This window comes from Saimiri boliviensis, chromosome 19 (assembly GCF_048565385.1).
Source record: "Saimiri boliviensis isolate mSaiBol1 chromosome 19, mSaiBol1.pri, whole genome shotgun sequence".
In the NCBI taxonomy this organism is placed as follows: Eukaryota; Metazoa; Chordata; class Mammalia; order Primates; family Cebidae; genus Saimiri; species Saimiri boliviensis.
In genome coordinates this window covers 136,261-155,857 of record NC_133467.1, presented here as the reverse complement: position 1 = coordinate 155,857, position 19,597 = coordinate 136,261, and the positions used below count along the sequence as shown (strand labels likewise).

Sequence of the window (19,597 nt, the reverse complement as noted above, 5' to 3'; positions counted from 1 at the left end):
TGCAAAAATTTTTCCCCATTCTATTGGTTGCCGATTCACTCTACTGACTGTTTCTTTTGCCGTGCAGAAGCTGTGGAGTTTGATTAGGTCCCATTTGTCTATTTTGGCTTTTGTTGCCACTGCTTTTGGTGTTTTGGTCATGAAGTCCTTGCCTACGCCTATGTCCTGAATGGTTTTGTCTAGATTTTCTTCTAGGGTTTTTATGGTGTTAGGTCTGATGTTTAAGTCTTTAATCCATCTGGAGTTAATTTTGGTGTAAGGTGTCAGGAAGGGGTCCTGTTTCTGCTTTCTGCACATGGCTAGCCAGTTTTCCCAACACCATTTATTAAACAGCGTATCCTTTCCCCATTGCTTGTTTTTGTCGGGTTTGTTGAAGATCGGATGGTTGTAGATATGTTGTATTTCCTCTGAGGCCTCTGTTCTGTTCCATTGGTCTATATCTCTGCTTTGGTACCAGTACCATGCTGTTTTGAGGCTCATTGTTTTATAGTAAATGGAAAACATATTGTGTCTGATTTCAAAATTATATCACTTCACAAAGATATAGAAACCTCACCAAGTCTTAACTCATGTTAGTAATAAGATACAAGTAATTTACTACTTATTAATACGTAAATGCATTGAAATGATGAAATGGAGTTACTTCTACAAGATATCAATCTAGCACACATAATAATGCAAACTAATCATCAAGAGGATTGAAGATGTAATTGGGCATATAACTATTACAACATAGACATATGAAAAATAAAAATACAGTATCAGTTATAAACACACATGCACTCACCTGCAAACGCATAAATACTATAGTTTTGCTCTGAATTAATGTTTACAGCAAAAATATTGCCAGGAAATTTAAAAGTATAGATAAAATTTTATATATGTGTTTAGAGATAATAGGGGTAAAAGTTGTAGTTCAATTCCTTTGTGTGTATTAGTATTCTCTGACTTTTCTACCTTTAACATATATCACATTTGAACCTCAAGCAAAATTTATTTTACAATAATGATATCTAATGACCAAGGTGGTACATGTTGAGAACGACAAAAATATCATCGGTAATGTTCTTAACAGATAACTTTTTAACTATTTTGGCATAGAAGAGTTGTGGAAATTTCAGTAATAAAGTTCTGAAATGCAATATTTATAGCAATTCATTTTAACCAGGATTAGTTAGTTAAAATCATTTTTGACTAGGAAAATTTTACACTACTAAAGGAGGTGAAGTCATTATGTAAAAACCAAACCAAGTCTTATTTTAGTAGTGATATAAGTAATTACTACTTATCAATACATAAATGCACTAAAAATGATGAAATGTAGATACTTCTACAAGATGTGAATCTAGCACCCAAAATAATTTGAATTAATTGTAAAGATGATTTGTGATTTGCAATCAGTATTTATTATTTGTCATTAATTTATTTTTTCTTATCAATAATATGACAAAAATATTATTTAATAACACCTTATTACTCCTCTTTTTATAAAATCAGGAGGCTTATACATCAGGTTGTCTCCTTGTTAGTGATCCTGATTTAGATAAATTGGTTGAGTTGAGGAAAGCCAGATTTTACGATTTAAAGGACATTTGTTAATAATTACCAAGTTATGTTTGTGATAATGTTAATTTAAGAATATACATTGATTCCTAAATTGTTTTAGTGCATTTCGGCCACTATAAAAATTACCATAAACTGGCTAGTTTATGAAAACTAATTATTACATACAGTTTTAGAGGCTGAGATTTCTAAGATTAAGATTCCAACTTATTTGACGTCTTGTAAGAACTTGCTCCCTGTTATGTAGATGGTGCCTTCCCACTATGTCCTTACAATCTGGAAGGTACAAGGGAGTTCCATGAGACTTCTTTGTAAAAACACTAGTCCAATCTGTGAGAGTGGAATCCTCATTGCCTAATCACCTAAAAAGGCCTCACTTTCTGATACTATCACCATAGTGATTAGTGTGTAACATATGAATTTTGGAGGGACACTACTATTCAGATCATAGCACAGCATAGGGACATAAACAAATATATTCTAAATGGAAACCAAAAGATAGCAGGGTGGCTATACTAACAATTAACTAAAATAGAATTTTAAGTCAAGTCTGTAAAAAGAAACAACGACAGGTCATTGTATAGTGATAAAGAAGTCAATTTGCCAAGAGATTATAACTATTGTCAATATATATGCACTCACCATAGGAGCAATGGAACTCATAAAGCAAACATTAATACATCTAATGGAAGAAATAGACAACAATACAATAATGGTAGGGGACTTCAATATCCCACATTCAAAACTGGATAGAAAAGCTCTCCAGAATAAAACCATTGGACTTGAACTATGTGTTAGACCAAATGGATGTAGCAGAAATATGTAGAACATTCCATTTGACAACAGTAGAATAAGCATTCTTCTCAAGCACACAAAGTACATTCTCTAATGTACATCATATGTTGGGCCACAAAACAGGACTTAAATTTTTATTTATTATATTTTATTATATATATATTTTTATTATATATTAAGTTCTGGGGTACATGTGCAGATCCTGCAGGATTGTTACATAGGTATACACATGCTATGGTGGTTTGCTGCATCCATTCCCCCGTCATCTACATTAGGTATTTCTCCTAATGTTATCCCTCCCCAGTCCTTCTACCTTCTGCTATCCCTCCCCTAGACCCACCCCAACAGGCCCTGGTCTGTGATGTTCCCTTCACTGTGTCCACGTGTTCTCATTGATCAACATCCACTTATGAGTGAGAACACGTGGTGTTCCTTTTTCAGTTCTTATGTCAGTTTGCTGAGAATGATGGTTTCCAGCTTCATCTATGTCCTTGCAAATGACATGACCTCATCCCTTTTCATGGCTACATACTATTTCATGGTGTATATGTGCCACATTTTCTTTATTTAGCCTATCATTGATGGGAATTGGGGTTGGTTCCAAGTCTTTGCTATTGTAAACAGTGCTACAATGAACATATATGTGCATGTGTCTTTATCACAGAACGATTTCTAATCGTTTGAGGAATTGCCATACTGTCTTCCACAATGGTTGAATTAATTTACACTCCCACCAACAGTGTAAAAGTGTTGCTATTTCTCCACATCCTCTCCAGCATCTGCTGTCTCCAGATTTTTTAATGATCACCATTCTAAGCTGCATGAGATGGTGTCTCAGTGTGGTTTTGATTTGCATTTCTCTAATGACCAGTGATGATGAGAATTTTTTTCAAATGTTTGTTGGACGCATAAATGTCTTTTTTTGCAGTGTCTTTTCATATCCTTTGCCCACTTTTGGATGGGGTTGTTTGTTTTCTTGTAAATTTGTTGAAATTCTTTGTAGGTTCTGATTATTAGTGCTATGTCAGATGGATAGTTTGCAAATTTTTTTTCCCATTCTGTTGGTTGCTGGTTCACTGTAATGATTGTTTCTTTTGCTGTGCCAAAGCTCAAGTGTAATTAGATCCCATCTGTCTATTTTGGCTTTTGTTGCCAATGCTTTCAGTGTTTTAGTCATGAAGTCCTTGCCTGTGTCCAGAATGGTACTGCCTAGGTTTTCTTCTAGGGTTCTTAAGGTGTTAGGCCTTGTGTTTAAATCATTAATCCATCTAAAGTTAATTTTTGTATAAGGTGAAAGGAAGGGGTCCAATTTCAGCTTTCTGCATATGGCTAGCCACTTTTCCCAAAACCACTTATTAAACAGGGAATTCTTTCCCCATTGCCTGTTTGTGTCAAGTTTGTCAAAGATCAGATGGTTGTAGTTGTGTGGCATTGCTTCCAAGGCCTCTTTTCTAATGCATCGGTCTATATCTCGGTTTTGGTACCATTAGCATGCTGTTTTGATTACTCTAGCCTTGTAGCATAGCTTGAAGTCAGGTATCATGATGCCTCCAGCTTTGTTTTGTTTTTGCTTAGGATTATCTTGGCTACGTGGGCTCTTTCTTGGTTCTATATGAAGTTTACGGTGGTTTTGTACAGTTCTGTGAAGGAGGCCAATGGTAGCCTGATGGCGATAGCATTGAATCTGTAAATTACTTCAGGCAGTATGTCAGTTTTCACAATACTGATTCTTCCTAACCGTGAGCATGGAATGTTTCTCCATCTGTGTCCTCTCTTATTTCATTGAGCAGTGATTTGTAGTTCTCCTTGAAGAGGTCCTTCATGTCCCTTGTTAGTAGTATTCCTAGGTATTTTATTCTTTTTGTAGCACTTGTGAATGAGAGTGCACTCATCATTTGGCTCTCTGTTTCTCTGTAATTAATTTGTGTATAGGAATGCTTGTGATTTTTTTTTTTTTTTTGAGACAGAGTTTCCCTCTTGCTACCCAGGCTGGAGTGCAATGGCGTGATCTCAGCTCATCTCAACCTCCGCCTCCTAGGTTCAGGCAATTCTCCTGCCTCAGCCTCCTGAGTAGCTGGGATTACAGGCACACGCCACCATGCCCAGATAATTTTTTGTGTTTTTAGTAGAGACGGGGTTTCACCATGTTGACCGGGATGGTCTCAATCTGTTGACCTTGTGATCCACCCACCTTGGCCTCCCAAAGTGCTGGGATTACAGGCTTGAGCCACCGCGCCTGGCGATTTTGTACATTGATATTTTATCTTGACACTTGGCTGAAGTTGCTTATCATCTTAAGGAGATTTTGGGCTGAGATGATGGGGTCTTCTAAATATACAATCATGTCATCTGCAAATAGAGACTATTTGACTTCCTCTTTTCCTAACTGAATACCTTTATTTCTTTTTCTTGCCTGATTGCTCTGGCCAGAAGTTCCAATACCATGTTGAAAAGGAGTGGTGAGAGAGGGCACCCTTGTCTTGTGCCAGATTTCAAGGGAATGCTTCCAGTTTTTGCCCATTCAGTATTATACTGATTGTGGGTTTGTCATAAATTGCACTTACTATTGTGAGACATGATCCATGAATACCTAGTTTATTGAGAGTTTTTAACATAAAAGGCTGTTGAAATTTGTCAAAGGACTTCTCTGCATCTATTGAGACAGTCATGTGGTTTTTGTCTTTGGTTCACTTTATGTGATGGATTACATTTATAGATTTGTGTATGTTGAACCTGCCTTGGGTCCCCGGGTTGAAGCTGACTTGATGGTGATGGATAAGCTTTTTGATGTGCTGTTGCATTCAGTTTGCCAGTATTTTACTGAAGATTTTTTGCATCAATATTCATCATGGTTATTTGCCTGAAATGTTCTTGTTCAGTGGTGTTTCTGCCAGGTTTTGGTGTCAGGATGATGTTGGTCTCACAAAATGATTTAGGAAGGATTCCCTCTTTTTGTATTGTTTGAAATAGTTTCAGAAGGATGGGTACCAGCTCCTCTTTGTACCTCTGGTAGAATTCGGCTGTGAACCCAACTAGTCCTGGACTTTATTTGGTTGGTAGACTATTAATTGCTGCTTTAACTTCAGACCTGGTTATTGGTCTATTCAGGAATTCAACTTCTTCCTGGTTCAGTCTTGGGAGAGTGTAAGTGTTCCTGGTTCAGTCTTGGGAGAGTGTAAGTGTTCCTGGTTCAGTCTTGGGAGAGCGTAAGTGTCCAGGAATTTATGCATTTCTTCTAGATTCACTAGTTTATGTGTATAGATGTGTTTGTAGTAATCTCTGATGGTAGTTTGTATTTCTGTGGAATTGTTGGTGTTATCCCCATTACCATTTTTTATTGCATCTGTTTGATTCATTTCTCTTTTTTCTTTTATTAGTCTCGTTAGTGGTCTATCTATTTTGTTGATCTTTTCAAAAAAAAAAAAAAAACAACAAAAAAAACACCAGCTCCTGGATTCATTGATTTATTGAAGGGTTTTTTGTGTCTCTATCTCCTTCATTTGTGTTCTGATCTTAGTTATTTCTTGTCTTCTGCTAGCTTTTGAATTTGTTTGATATTGCTCTGATAGTTCTTTTAATTTTGAAGTTAGGGTATCAACTTTAGATCTTTCCTTGCTTCTCATATGATCATTTAGTGTTATAAATTTTCCTCTGGACACTGCTTTAAACACGTCCCAGAGATTCTGGTACATTGTGTCTTCATTTTCATTGGTTTTGAAAAACATTTTTACTTTTGCCTTCATTTCATTATTTATCCAGTAGTCATCCAGGAGCAGGTTGCTCAGTTTCCATGTAGTTGTGTGGTTTTGAGTGAGTTTCTTAATCCTGAGTTCTAATTTGATTGCCCTGTGGTCTGAGAGACTGTTATGATTTCTTTTCTTTCCCATTTGCTGAGGAGTGATTTACTTCCAATTATGTGTTTTAGAGTAAGGGTAATGTAGTGCTAAGAGGAATGTATATTCTGTGGATTTGTGGTGGAGAGTTCTATAGATGTCTATTATGTTTGCTTGGTCCAGATCTGAGTTCAAGTGTTGGATATCCTTAATTTTCTGTCTCGTTGATCTGTCTAATATTGACGGTAGAGAGTTAAAGTCTTTCACTATTATTGTGTCAGTGTCTAAGCCCCTTTGGAGGTCATTAAGAACTTGCTTTATGTATCTGGGAACTTTTGTATTGGGTGCATATATATTTAGGGTCGTTAGCCCTTCTTGTTGCATTGATCCCTTTACCATTACATAATCCCCTTCTTTGTCTCTTTTGATCTTTGTTGGTTTAAAGTCTGTTTTATCAGAAACTAGGATGGCAACCTCTTTTTTTTTTTTTTTGCTGTCCATTTGCTTGGTAAATCTTCCTCCATCCCTTTATTTTGAGCCTATGGGTGTCTTTGCTCATGAGATTTGTTTCCTGATCCAGCACACCAATGGGTCTTCACTCTTCCCAATTTGCCAGTCTGTGTCATTTAATTGGGGCATTTAGCCCATTTACATTTAAGGTTAATATTGTTATGTGTGTCTGATCCTGCCATTTTGATGCTAGATGGGTTTTTTGCCCGATAGTTGATATAGTTTTGTCATTCTTCAATGGTCTTTACTATTTGGTATGATTTTTTAGTGGCTGGTTCTGGTTGTTCCATTCCATGTTTAGTGCTTCCTTCAGGAGCTCTTGTAAGGCAGCCCTGCTGGTGAGAAAATCTCTCAGCGGCTGCTTGTCCATAAAGGATTTTATTTCTCCTTCACTTATGAAGCTTAGTTTGACTGGATATGAAATTCTGTGTTGAAAATTCTTTTCTTTAAGGATGTTGAATATTGACCCCCTCTCTCTTCTGCTTTTTAGGGTTTCTGCCAAGAGATCACTGTGAGTCTAATGGGCTTCCCTCTGAGGGTAACTCAACCTTTTCCTCTGGCTGCCCTAAGTATTTTTTTCTTCATTTCCACCCTGGTGAGTGTGACAATTGTGTGCCTTTCGGTTGCTCTTCTTGAGGAATATTTGTGGTATTCTCTGTGTTTTTAGAATTTGAATGTTAGTCTGCCTTGGTAGGTTGGAAAAGTACTAGACAATATCCTGAAGAGGGTTTTCCAAATTGGTTTCATTCTCCTTGTCACATTCAGGTACACTGATGAAATGTAGATTTTGTCTTTTCACATAATCCTGTATTTCTTGGATGCTTTGTTCATTTCTTTTCACTCTTTTTTTTTTTCTAATCTTGCCTTCTCATTTTATTCCACTGAGTTGACCTTAAATCTCTGATATTCTTTCTTCCTGAGTACCTGAGTGATTTGGCTGTCAAAACTTGCGTATGTTTTGTGAAGTTCCTGTCCTGTGTTTTTCAGCTCCATCAAGTCATTTGTGTTCTTCTCTAAGCTGGTTATTCTAGTTAGTATTTCTTCTAATGTTTTTTCAAGGTTCTTAGTTTCTTTGCATTGGGGCAGTACATGCTCCTTTTGCTTGGAGAAGTTTGTTAATCCTACCTTCTGAAGCCTGCTTCTGTCAATTCTTCACACTCATTCTCCATCCAGTTTTGTTATCTTACTATGTGAGGTGATGTGATCCTTTGGAGGAGAAGAGACATTCTGGTTTTTGGTGATTTCAGCCTTTTTGCTCTGGTTTCTTCCCATCTTCATGGATTTATCTACCTTTGGCTGTGGAAGTTGGTGACTTTTAGATGGGTCTCTGAGTGTACATCCTTTCTGTTGATGTTGAAGCTATTTCTTTGTGTTTTTTAGTTTTCCTTCCAACAGTCAGGTGCCTCTGTTGCAGGACTGCTGGAAGTCCACACCAGACCTGCTTGCCTGGGAATCACCTATGGAGGCTGCAGAACAGCAAGGGTTGCTTCCTGTTCCTTCCTCTGGTAGCTTCATCCCAGAAGGCTACCCACCAGATGTCAGCCAGACTCTCCTGTATGAAGTATCTCTTAGGATATATGGGGGGTCAAAGAGCCACTAGAGGGAGAGTCTGTTTTTTATCAGAGCTGAAGTGCTGTGCTGGAAGCTCCGTTGTTCCCTTCAGAACTGCTGGGCAGGTACGTTTCAGTCTGCTAAAGGGGAACTCACAACCGCCTCTTTTGGAAGATGGTCTGTCACAGGAACTTGGGGCTTTATTTCTAAGTCCCTGGTGGGCTACTGCCTTTTTTCAGCAAGATATTTATTGAGAGATAAGCAGTGCCTAAAGTATTATGTCCTTACTTCACAAAGATGAAATACTAAAATATTTGAGAATACAAAAATGGGTATTTGTAGCCTGAATAAACCTCAAATTCAAGAAGAAAATTAATTAAAAATTTTATGCAAATCATGTACAATAAAAAATTATAATGCTAAAAACTGATTAAATTTAATGAGATCAATGATATTCCAGTAGAAAGGTACAGACATAAATAATTCATACAATTAAAGCAAAATAGTAAACATATGATTGGAAAGTGTTTAAAAAACGTAAATACTTTTATAAGAAACACAATTTTTTTCTTTTCTTTTCATTTGTTAGTGACTGGTTGCTGGCAAAGAAGTTTTATTTATAAAAATTAGTTAGATGAAATATTTAAGCCTGTACACTATGGTAAAATCAGTTTACATATACGTAGTCTGATCCAGCATAATCAGATGTATAGGTTTACAAACAACATGCTAGAGTTTAACCTGAAACCTAAAAATGCACTAGTATTTTATATTTTCCTTCCCAGTACTCAAAATTTACATAAATAACTTATTAAAATATTATGTACAAATAATTTTTCTGTAACTTTACTACAATAAAAAAAAACTGAGAGCATTTTTATTACCCCAAAAGAAATAATAAATTATATTACAGAATTTATAAATATTTAATAATATGTTACAATAATCAAAATATTAATAATTTCAAATATAACATGAAATGTAAAATCTCTAAACTGTTCTTAGATGATTTTAAAAACTATCCATGTATATATATGAAAATAGAAAACCCTTGAAAGTGGTTGACAGACAAAGAAGAGAGATACTGAAGTGTAAAGCTTGACTGTTTTGGCAACAAAAAGACATCTAGATTGAGTAGAAAAAAAGGCTGAAGAAGGAAATGAAGGCACTTTCCATTAGCTACCATTTATAAATTAGTTTCAGGACACAACACATGATATAAAAAATCCGAAAGTGTTTTTTTAGCACATTTGCACAATTCTTCTAGAGACATATATTTCTAAAATGGATTGGTCTTGAGCATCGGTAGGAAGAATATGTTCTGTAAGCAAATGGATGGGATGTATAGCAAGGACTTTGTGGAGTACAACTGGAGAATTCTGAAGCTCTTAACAAGGGGAGGCTATGGATTAGGTAAACTCTAGCATGATCATCTTACATGATCCCTGGAGGAAAATAGCATGAGTAGGACATCACGACCTGTTTTCATTTTTTTGCTCAGCTAGCAGGCAAAACCATCAAAACTTACCAACTCATGGAACACAATGGGCACCAGAAACAGAGAACACAAAACAAACAAAAAAGATTAAAATACAACATTTTGAAGTTTATAAAACTGTATATAATTTTAGAAATGTTAATCTTTGTATTTCATATGTGAATAAATACATTAATTAAAAGTTTTTTAGTTTTTTGTTGTTGTTGTTGAGGTAGGGTCTCACTCTGTTTCCCAGGCTGGAATGCAGTGGCGTGATCTTGGTTCACTGCAGCCTTCACCTTCATGGTGCAAGTGACTCTCCTGCCTTACCCTCCCAAGTAGCTGTGATTACAGGCATGCACTACCATGCCTGGCTAATTTTTTGTACTTTTAGTAGAGACTGGGTTTCACTATATTGACCAGGGTGTTCTTGAACTCCTGGCCTCAAGTGATCTGCCTGCCTCCGTCTCCCAAAGTACTAGGATTACAGGCATGAGCCACAACAACCAGACAAATTAAAAATTTTAATAGGTTAGCTACAGGTCTTTGAAGATTGGTTTTTCCCTTTATTTAAGTAACTATTTCAGGTATGTGCCTTTATTAATAAACTTGTTGAAAACAATTTTCATTCTTTCAATGGTATCTTACAACTACGATAAACATATTTTGTGAAGTAATGTACAAAACTACATAATTATTTATATTTTTATTATATATTACATTTATGTTAATATTTTTGATATATTATTTATTTGATATATTATATCCACACAGTATATTCTATTTCTGTAGAGGTAATAGAAATTCTAAATAATTTTTATAATTTGCCATTATTTTCAAATGTGCCAATATATACACATTTATACATATGTATGCACATTTTTTTCTATTCATCAGAATCCAGTTGTATTTATACCTTGGATTTTTTGCTTGGGATTAGCTTGTACTCCTTCGTTTTATGATTTTTGTTCACTGAAAATATATTACATTTATAATCACAAAAATGAGTAATAGTGTAAAAAACATACCTGGCTAATATCTTGACTAGACTAGCAGGGAACAGACATTGCCTCAGCTTTCTTGTAAAAGAATTCCTGATAGGCAAAGGAAAGAAAAGAGAATGGAGTTGAACAGAGATTTAAAATCTGTAGTCTTATGCTGACCAATGTAAATCTTAGATATGGGAGGATTTCAGTATAAAGCTACTCATATCCTCGGCCTAGATTTTTAGTAGCTCTGTTTTGTTATCTTCTTGGAGATACTTCAAAAGAGTTTACACTTGATTTGACTCCAAAAATGTCATAGTGTCATATTCAACAATGACATTATTAAATACTTTTGCATTCTGGGCTATATATAGTTCTCTGAATCTTAATTACTAATGGCAAACAGTAATAAGTAAAATGAATGAAATGCACAAATGATATCATTTAAATATAAGCTGTGTATTCTTTATTGCAGGATATTTATTTGTTTTGTATCCCAAGAAAAACTTTATGAATATGCAGATATAAAACATGGACTATTAGATGACAAGGACAAATATGAGCCATCCTTACCAGATCCCAAGGAAATATTTTTCTGTTACTCCTGTGAATATGGTTTCACGTGTCCTTCGACTCCTTCAAAACCCATATGGACTCATGCTACATGCACAGAGAAAGAATGGGGATCAACAGTTAAGTGTCTTAGTAAGTAAATTCCCTAATCATTATCTGGATTGATAATTCAGTGAGTGGAGAGGGATACCCCAAAATGGATCAGGGTCTTGACACGGGCAACAACTATAAGAGCCAGTAGAGATGAAAGATATACTCTTTGTATTTTTTAGAACATTTTAAGAGTTTCAAGTGATAAGAAAAGAGATGAACTTTGCGGGACTATGTATCCTCCAAACATTTCTATTGATAGTAGAAATATTCTAAAATATTTCTAAATATTTTTATTCATAGAAATATTTAATTTTTTTAAAAAATTGACAACCTTTTAAAAATTGATACAATTTTTCTAATATGTATTTTGTCAATATGAACATAAGTATCCCCTAGAAAAATCAAGAAATAACTAAATAAATAGAGATCTATACTACGTTCTTGGAATAAAATACACAACAGAGGAAATACATCAGTGTTTTTCAAATTGTACTATAGCTTTAAAATAATTCCTACCAAAATTTCAACAGTTTTCTTTGTAAATATAGAAAATTTCATACTAAATTTATATAAAATGCACAGGAGTTAGAATAGCTTGAAACAATTTTTTAAAATAATAAAATTGAAAGGATCGTACCAATTAAATTTGAGGCCTAATGCACAGCTATCATATTCAAGACAGAATAGTACTGATGGAGGGATAGACATGATTCTATACAAGACAAAGAGAATCACGAATTAGACCTACACAAATATGCTCAACTGATATTTGACAAAGATTCACAAATAATTCAATAGAGAAAACATCCCCCTCCCCTTTATTTTAGTTCCAGGGCTACATGTGCAGGTTTGTCACATAAGTAAACTTGTTTCATTGGGGTTTGTTGTACAGAGTATTTTATCACGGAGGTATTCAGCCTAGTATTCATTTGTTATTTTTCCTGATCCTCTCCCTCCTCCCACCCTTCACCCTCCAATAGGCCCCAGTGTGTGTTGTTCCCCAATATGTGTTCATGTGTTCTAATGACTGAGCGAACTCACACTTAGAAGTGAGAACCTGGTATGTGGTTGAGTAAAGTTTAATTTCAGCAATTGTGTTGGGCACTAGCATTTTTTTAGCCAAAAAATTTATTTTTATTTAATAGCACATGTTTTACAAAACACAACTCCAGATGAATCCTATGTTGAAATGTAAAACATAAAACAAGGAAACTTGTGGAGGAAAAAAAGAGAAAGTGTTTGTGAACTGGGTTTTGAGAAAGTTGTTCTTGAACGGGACACCTAAAGGATGACCCATAAAAGAATGATATCATAATAATACTTTATCAACATTAAACACTTCTTCTCTGTGGAAGACATTCCATGAGAGTGAAACCATAAGCTACGTTAGGAAAAATATTTGCAAATAATATATCTGGCAAAGTACTTATACACAGAATACATAAAGAATTCTCTAAGCACAAGTAAAACAATCCAATTAATAAATATGGCAAAGTCTTGAACAGATCTAACAAAAAATTATACAGATAGAAACTAAACATGGGAAAAGTTATTCAACATCATTGAAACACTAGGGAAATACAAATTAAAACCACAATGAAATACTTCTATTTACCTAATAAAATGCTTTTAAAAAATTAAATGAAAACCCACTGGTAATAGCAAGTGCAGGTAAAAATGCAAAATAATGGATCTCTCCTACACTGTTTGTAGCAAAGCCACTGTGATAATTTATTAGAGATCAACAGCACTTTTCATATAACCCAGTTATCTAATCCCTGACTGTTTATCACAGGGCAGGAGATGGCAAACTGTAACACAGGGGCTACTATCTATTCTTATAAATAAAGTTTTATTGGATGTGAATCACGTTTTATATTTATGTATTGTCTATTATTTTGGTTCTATAACAGCAAAGTTAAGTAGTTGTAACAGAGGCCATATGGTTCACAACCCTAAAATACTAATCATAGGACCCTTTGAGAAAAACGTTGCTAATCTCTGCCCTAGATAAATAAAAAATCATCTTCAGGTAAAACATTGCACAAAAATGTCCATTGTAGCTTTATGTGTATAGCCAAAAAGTAGAATCAACTTAAATGTCCTTAGATGACTGAAAGCATAAACAAATAGGATAAACAAACCTGCTACATCCATACAATGGAATGCTTCATGACAATTTAAAAAATGAATTATTCGTAATGTGACAGCTTGTCCCCATCTCAAGGACATCATCCTGACTGAAGAAGGTCTAATTCCAAAATTTGACATATTGTATAATCCCATTTATACAACATTATCAAAATGAAATATTACAGTTATGTAGAACATACTAGTGATGGGTAACAATGAGGGGTGGGGAAACGTGGGGACCATGAAAGGACAGTATATGAGCGTTTTCTGGAGGTGATAGAATAGTTCTGTATACACTGAGTAGTTATGCATATGACTGACTGTGGTGGTGATTACATGAGTGCAAACATGTGGTAGAGGTAACGTACACATATACACACATACACAAACACAAACACCAAAGCAAGTTCATGGGAAAAAACATGAAATTCAGTAAGGAAGGTAGCTCAGTTAGTAGTAGAGTACTGATGTCAATTTCCTGCTGTCGGATATTGTACTTATAATACATGGGAGAGCATAATCTACTAAACTTACTCAAAAGAAGAAACGGAAAAACAAAAGGAAAATCCGAGTTTCCAAATTAGAAGAATAGAAGAAATATTCAGGAAAAAATGAAAAACAATTGTTGAGTATTGCTTCAAAAAGAAAATAGACAAAGGAAGATAATGTGGATCCTGCAACCGGGTGTTTTTCTTGGATGCCGGTGATCGTTGTGGGTTCTTGGACTCCAGCCTCTTAGAGAATAAGCTGTGGAGCTGCTTCAGCTGCACCGTATGCTGGCAAAGTGAGTATCGGACCCAAAACGTGTTGCAGAAAGGTGATTTTATTTAGGTAGAGAAAACAGAAGGAAAGAAGAGAAAGGCTTTCACGAAGAGCGTGGAAGGGGATCCAGAGAGGAGAATCCCGAAGGAGCCCCCACCGTGGGGGAAGGGATTCCAGAAAGCTGGAAAATCCTGCCCAGGGGAGAGAGCAGGGACTCCGACCCTGGGAGAAACCCCCACCTTCTCCAAGGCTCTGGGCCAATGAAAGGCGCTCCTCAGAACTTCCGCTGGAGCCACTGACTTTTAGTTTCTGCCGGTGCCGCGGAAATTCCAACTTAAACCATTGAATCTCCTGGAGGGAGAGAGATGGGAGGGGGCGCGGCGCCGGGAGACTTTTGCCCTGAGCGCTGCGGCCCCTCGTGGATCCGGAAAGAGAACACATTGCGTCAGTCCAACCAAAACTTGGCACTGGTTCTGTGCAAATGAACTCTGCTCACAAATAAATGATAACATCTCCTAGATTCAGACAAACCAACATTTAAACGTCAGAGAGATTAGAAGAAGCCACCAAAAGACTGAGATGGTAGTCTTTGAGACAGAAGAGAAACCAGGAGAATGTGGTGTTCCATAAACCATGTGACGCAGGTATTTCAAAATGGAAGGATGGGAAACTCATGTAAAATTTTGCTGATTATTCAGTTTTGATCAACGGATTTGATTAGAAAGAAGACATTGGTGACTGTTACTAGAGACGTTTAAGTGTAGCGGTGGGGATGAAAAAATGAAACGATGCGGCAATTGTAGATAATACCTTGAAGTCATTGTATTATAAACTGAGAAGAAAATTTGGAGGTTGCTACAAAGAGATTTAGTTCCACAAAGAATTTTGTGAGCTTTTTTTTTGTTTCTCTTTAAAATGGAAAATGTTTGGTATGTATGCATAATGCTGGAAATAATTTGGAAAATAGAGAAATTAATGATACAGTTGAGAAGGAATAATTGAAAGAGCAAAATCCTTGCATCAAAAGAAGGGATAAAATCTGGTACAAACTGTTAAGACAAGCTGCCCCAGGAAACCCCCTCTGGGCAGTTCCCTGCCCCTCCGCGGGTCTGACTGGTCTGCAACTGCACTCCTAAACTCTTATCTAAGTGCCACAGTAAGGCTGCAGGACATGCTACCATTGAGCAAAGCCTGAGGTCATGGAAAACAAACCTTTGTTACACAGACTTGTAAATTCCTGTTTTTTTTTTCTTTAAGTGCCACCACAAAAGTCACAGGATGATGTAAGTTTGTCTCAAGCTGACAAACAATCTTTGTGCTTGTTACAAGCTGATAGATTAACTCTGTCCTGAAACTCCCTTATGCCCCTCTCACCCCATATAACCCCCTCATTTTGTAGGCTTCGGGCTTCCTCCTCTGATTGCTATGGAGCAGCCCAGCCGGTTAATAAAACTTGCTTGCCTGACTTTGGGTCTACTCGTCCTGTCCCTCAGCTAACCTTACACAGACCATGACAAGACAGGAGTATGGCTCAGCATCCAGTGAAAACAGGAGACAATGCAGAAAAGGATGCTTGTGAACAGCAGGTAGTTTTCCGCTGATTGCTTCTATGTCTAGGTGAAGAAATAAATGAAGTCATTAGCATAGCACAAGGTTGGGATTGGTGGTTAAGGAGGGAGATAATAAAAATAGAGGATGAAAAAGCAGTGTCAAAATTATTTAAGACCGTGATCATTAATTTAAAGACAAGTCAACACAGTTGCATTTGTTTTTCTTGTAGACACACTCTGCTGTGCCAGTTCAGGGTTGGGGAGAGCAGAGAATTTATTAGCAAAGAATGAGGTGTTCTAAGACTTGGATTACAGATAGAAAGAAAGGAATGGGCAGGAGAGTCTACACAAGGGACTGACTTACAGTGATGAACCATGGAATCTAATTTGGTTATGGTGGGAAGAGAGCAAGTGAAGGGAAAAGAATAGTGAAAAAGTATCAGGGTCATTGAATAGTTGGAACAAATTTAGTAGAGTAAGTGAGTTAAAAAGATTGTTGAAATGGTCTAGAGTGTGATGCTTAAAATTTAGATATTTTAGATAGTGTAGTAATTGGAAATGACAAGGTTTAGATAGACTAGAATCAATAGTGGAGACTACCAGTACCTCACAGGGACTTCTCTGGTTTCCTGACTGAAATAGCTTCTCTAGTTTCTTGATTGGATGCACATAGCTATGTGCATTCCCATTAACTTCTGAACCACCATCAGTAAGTTTCATCTTAGTCAGATCCTTAGGCTATCTCTTTCTTCAAATTTCCCCATTAAATGTTAAATTTCTGGTTACCTGGCCACTTTGTTGCTTGCCTTAGCTAGTATCCTCTAGACAATCTAGTCTTCTCTGATGTTTCCCACTGTAATCTCTTTGTATTCAATAGGATCCTTAGGCATGGACTTTTCCAAGCTATTAAGTCACTCCCCTCCAGCAGGGCAGCAGAGCTTCCAGTCCACATAGACTGCCAGCCATTCAGGGTTCAACTTCTGAGCCACAGAACTGGGCTGCGAGACAAAGGCGGATGAAAGTAGCCGTTCTCTTTTACTGAATATTATGAAGACTTTCTGGAAGAAATATTTCCCAACAGTATGCTGTTTGTCCAATTTCCAGAGACAACCAATCGTTGTTTTTAAAATTGTATCCAGTTTCTTATTGCCCCCTTTTGGTTGGGAGTGAGTGTACCAAGACCTCAGATAACCATTCTCAAAGTCCCAACTGAACAAAATGATTTTGAATTATAATTTTGTATCTTCAAACATTTCAGGAAGCGTCACTTGGCAAAAATTATTCTTGATTAGGCCTTTTATAGTCTACAAAATATTACAACTGTTAAGAAGGTACCTAATTCTTAGTGCCAGTTTTAAAGGGAATTTACAGCTACAAAAGTGGTGTTGTATTAAGATGAAGACTAGATGACCTGCACTTGCTTGCCTTACCAAACAGCTGAATGCTTAGCTAGGAACAAAAGGGAGCACCTCTCTTCTCTAAATGGTCCATTTCTGATTATTCCAAACTCAGAGACTTGGTAACTACAACAAGGAAATTAACAGCTGTTATTTGCTCAAATAATTTTTTTTTTTTTTGAGACGGAGTTTCACTCTTGTTACCCAGGCTGGAGTGCAATGGCGCGATCTCAGCTCACCGCAACCTCCGCCTCCTGGGTTCAAGCAATTCTCCTGCCTCAGCCTCCTGAGTAACTGGAATTACAGGCACGCGCCACCATGCCCAGCTAATTTTTTTTTTTTGTATTTTTAGTAGGGACGGGGTTTCACCATGTTGACCAGGATGGTCTCGATCTCTCGACCTCGTGATCCACCCACCTCAGCCTCCCAAAGTACTGGGACTACAGGCTTGAGCCACCGTGCCCGGCCACTGCTCAAATAAATATTACATGATGCGTTGAGAATATTATTGTGAAAACACTGATTAGACACTATTTGTTTATTTCACACAATCTCCATGAACTTTGATATTTACCACAAAGGGCTTCACTAAACTAGCTTCCCGTTAGTACACTGAAATTCAAAGTCATGCTCATAACTGTTAATGAAAGCAGATTCAAAGCAACACCACCATCACCTGAGTATTTTTAGTTTTATGCGAACAGGTCTACCAAGCATGTCGCTCTTATTCGGTATAATTCTAATCTCATGGGTTTCCACTGTTGGGGGAGAAGGTAAGTTGAAAACAGATCTAAATATTTTATTTTATTTTCAAATATATTTATTGATTGTGTGTGCATGCATAAGTATATTTTTAAATGAATAAATAGCTGAGAATAATTTGAAGGGGTATCATCACATTAATATGTTTTATGGAAATATTTTCTAACATGGAATTAGCAGGAATATAGAACGAAGTTAATTCTCTCTATTCTCTAGGTTGCAAAGGGTAAATGTTCACCAAATAGATAGTGCAAAGAGAAATTAAAGGAGGGAAAATCTGCTATAATAAAGATGACAAGGTGAGGTATTAGTGTAATTCGGCATAAACTGTAATGCCACTGACTAGAAAAATCAACCTCAGAAGATGTGGCCACCTTTAAAATGTTTTTAGAATTTGATTTTCATAGATTTGTTAATTTAAATTTAAAACGTTATTAAAATGAAGGAATTCTCATTTGAATCTAAGTACCATTCACCAGAGAGAAATATATTTTAATGAAACAATAGAAAATACTATTTTTATGTGTAAACCAGTGAACTGCCAAGAAATTTCTTTTTCTCAGCCCTTCCACAAATGTGAAAAGTGAAATAATATATATCACCTCCTTATTAATACTATAAACTGGTTTTTATAATATTTTATAAACTGTCTCATTGTATTTCAGATGGAAATTAAAGCAACCATATCATAAGAATTGCAAGCAAAATCTCTAACAAGGTCTAGGATACTGATAAACTATGTGTGTACATGGAGTTCCAATAATTGTGCCTTACTCTTTGAGTTCCAGAAAGTTTTGTTTTACTGCTTTGCTGCTTTCTAATATATACAGATCTTTAAATTTTTTTGAACACTTTCTCCTCGCTCCTGAAAGAAGAGAAAAATATGAGCAATAAAATGCTCATTTATGAGCAATAAAAATGAGCTTTCTTTTTAATATATGCCCTTACAAATGTTGCAAAACATTATTTCTATGGGCTTGAAATTCATTTGATTTGTTTTTACTTTTAGTAGTGAGTTGTAATCACAGGAGTGTGATTGTGTGAGTGTATTTGATTTTTCTTAAGTCTCTGTTTATGGTACTTATGAAGTGGCTTAAACATTCGTCACAAATGGTATCATAAGAATATTAAATGGGGGGTAGAAGGAAAAGAAGATAAGTGAAAATTATGAATTAGAATTTTGACAATTCCTGACCCAGCAAGAAACATTCAAGCTTCAATCCAGTCCCAGGATAAACTTCAGTGAAGTTCTATCTAGAAGTTGTCTAGGTGTTAAATGACCTGTAAGTGTGTGTTACGCTTTTGTTTAGTTGTCTGTTTAGAAACTGGCCAAACAGCAGAAACAACACTCGAAGGCAACACTTCTGTACAAATAGAAGACTGCATGCCTCCAGTAGCAAAATATCAAGCAATATATTTATTAAGTAATATATTGTACTTCACGCTGTACCAGAGAACTTGGAAAGAATATGACAACCCCAGCCACGACTCACTACAACTTACCGTGTCCTAAAAGAAAAGCATCATGTAAATAAGCAAATAAATTGCAAGATTATATATAGGGGATTGTCTGTGAGTGTGTGTGTGTGTGTGTGTGTGTGTGTGTGTGTGT

General features: G+C 36.1%; 1 protein-coding gene across 2 annotated transcripts in view; it reads left to right on the top strand.

Annotated features, from left to right (window-relative positions):
- LOC101044777 (complement factor H-related protein 5) overlaps positions 1-19,597 on the top strand; it is a 145,529-nt gene that overhangs the window by 102,106 nt on the left and 23,826 nt on the right. The window contains exon 1 of one of the 2 annotated variants that reach the window (XM_003938161.4): positions 14,938-17,996. The exons of the other annotated variant lie outside the window; for it this stretch is intronic. Coding sequence (XP_003938210.2) covers positions 17,867-17,996 — 130 coding nt within the window. The 5' untranslated portion in view covers positions 14,938-17,866. Of the gene's footprint in view, positions 1-14,937; positions 17,997-19,597 lie in introns of those variants that run through there. 2 annotated transcript variants of the gene reach the window in all.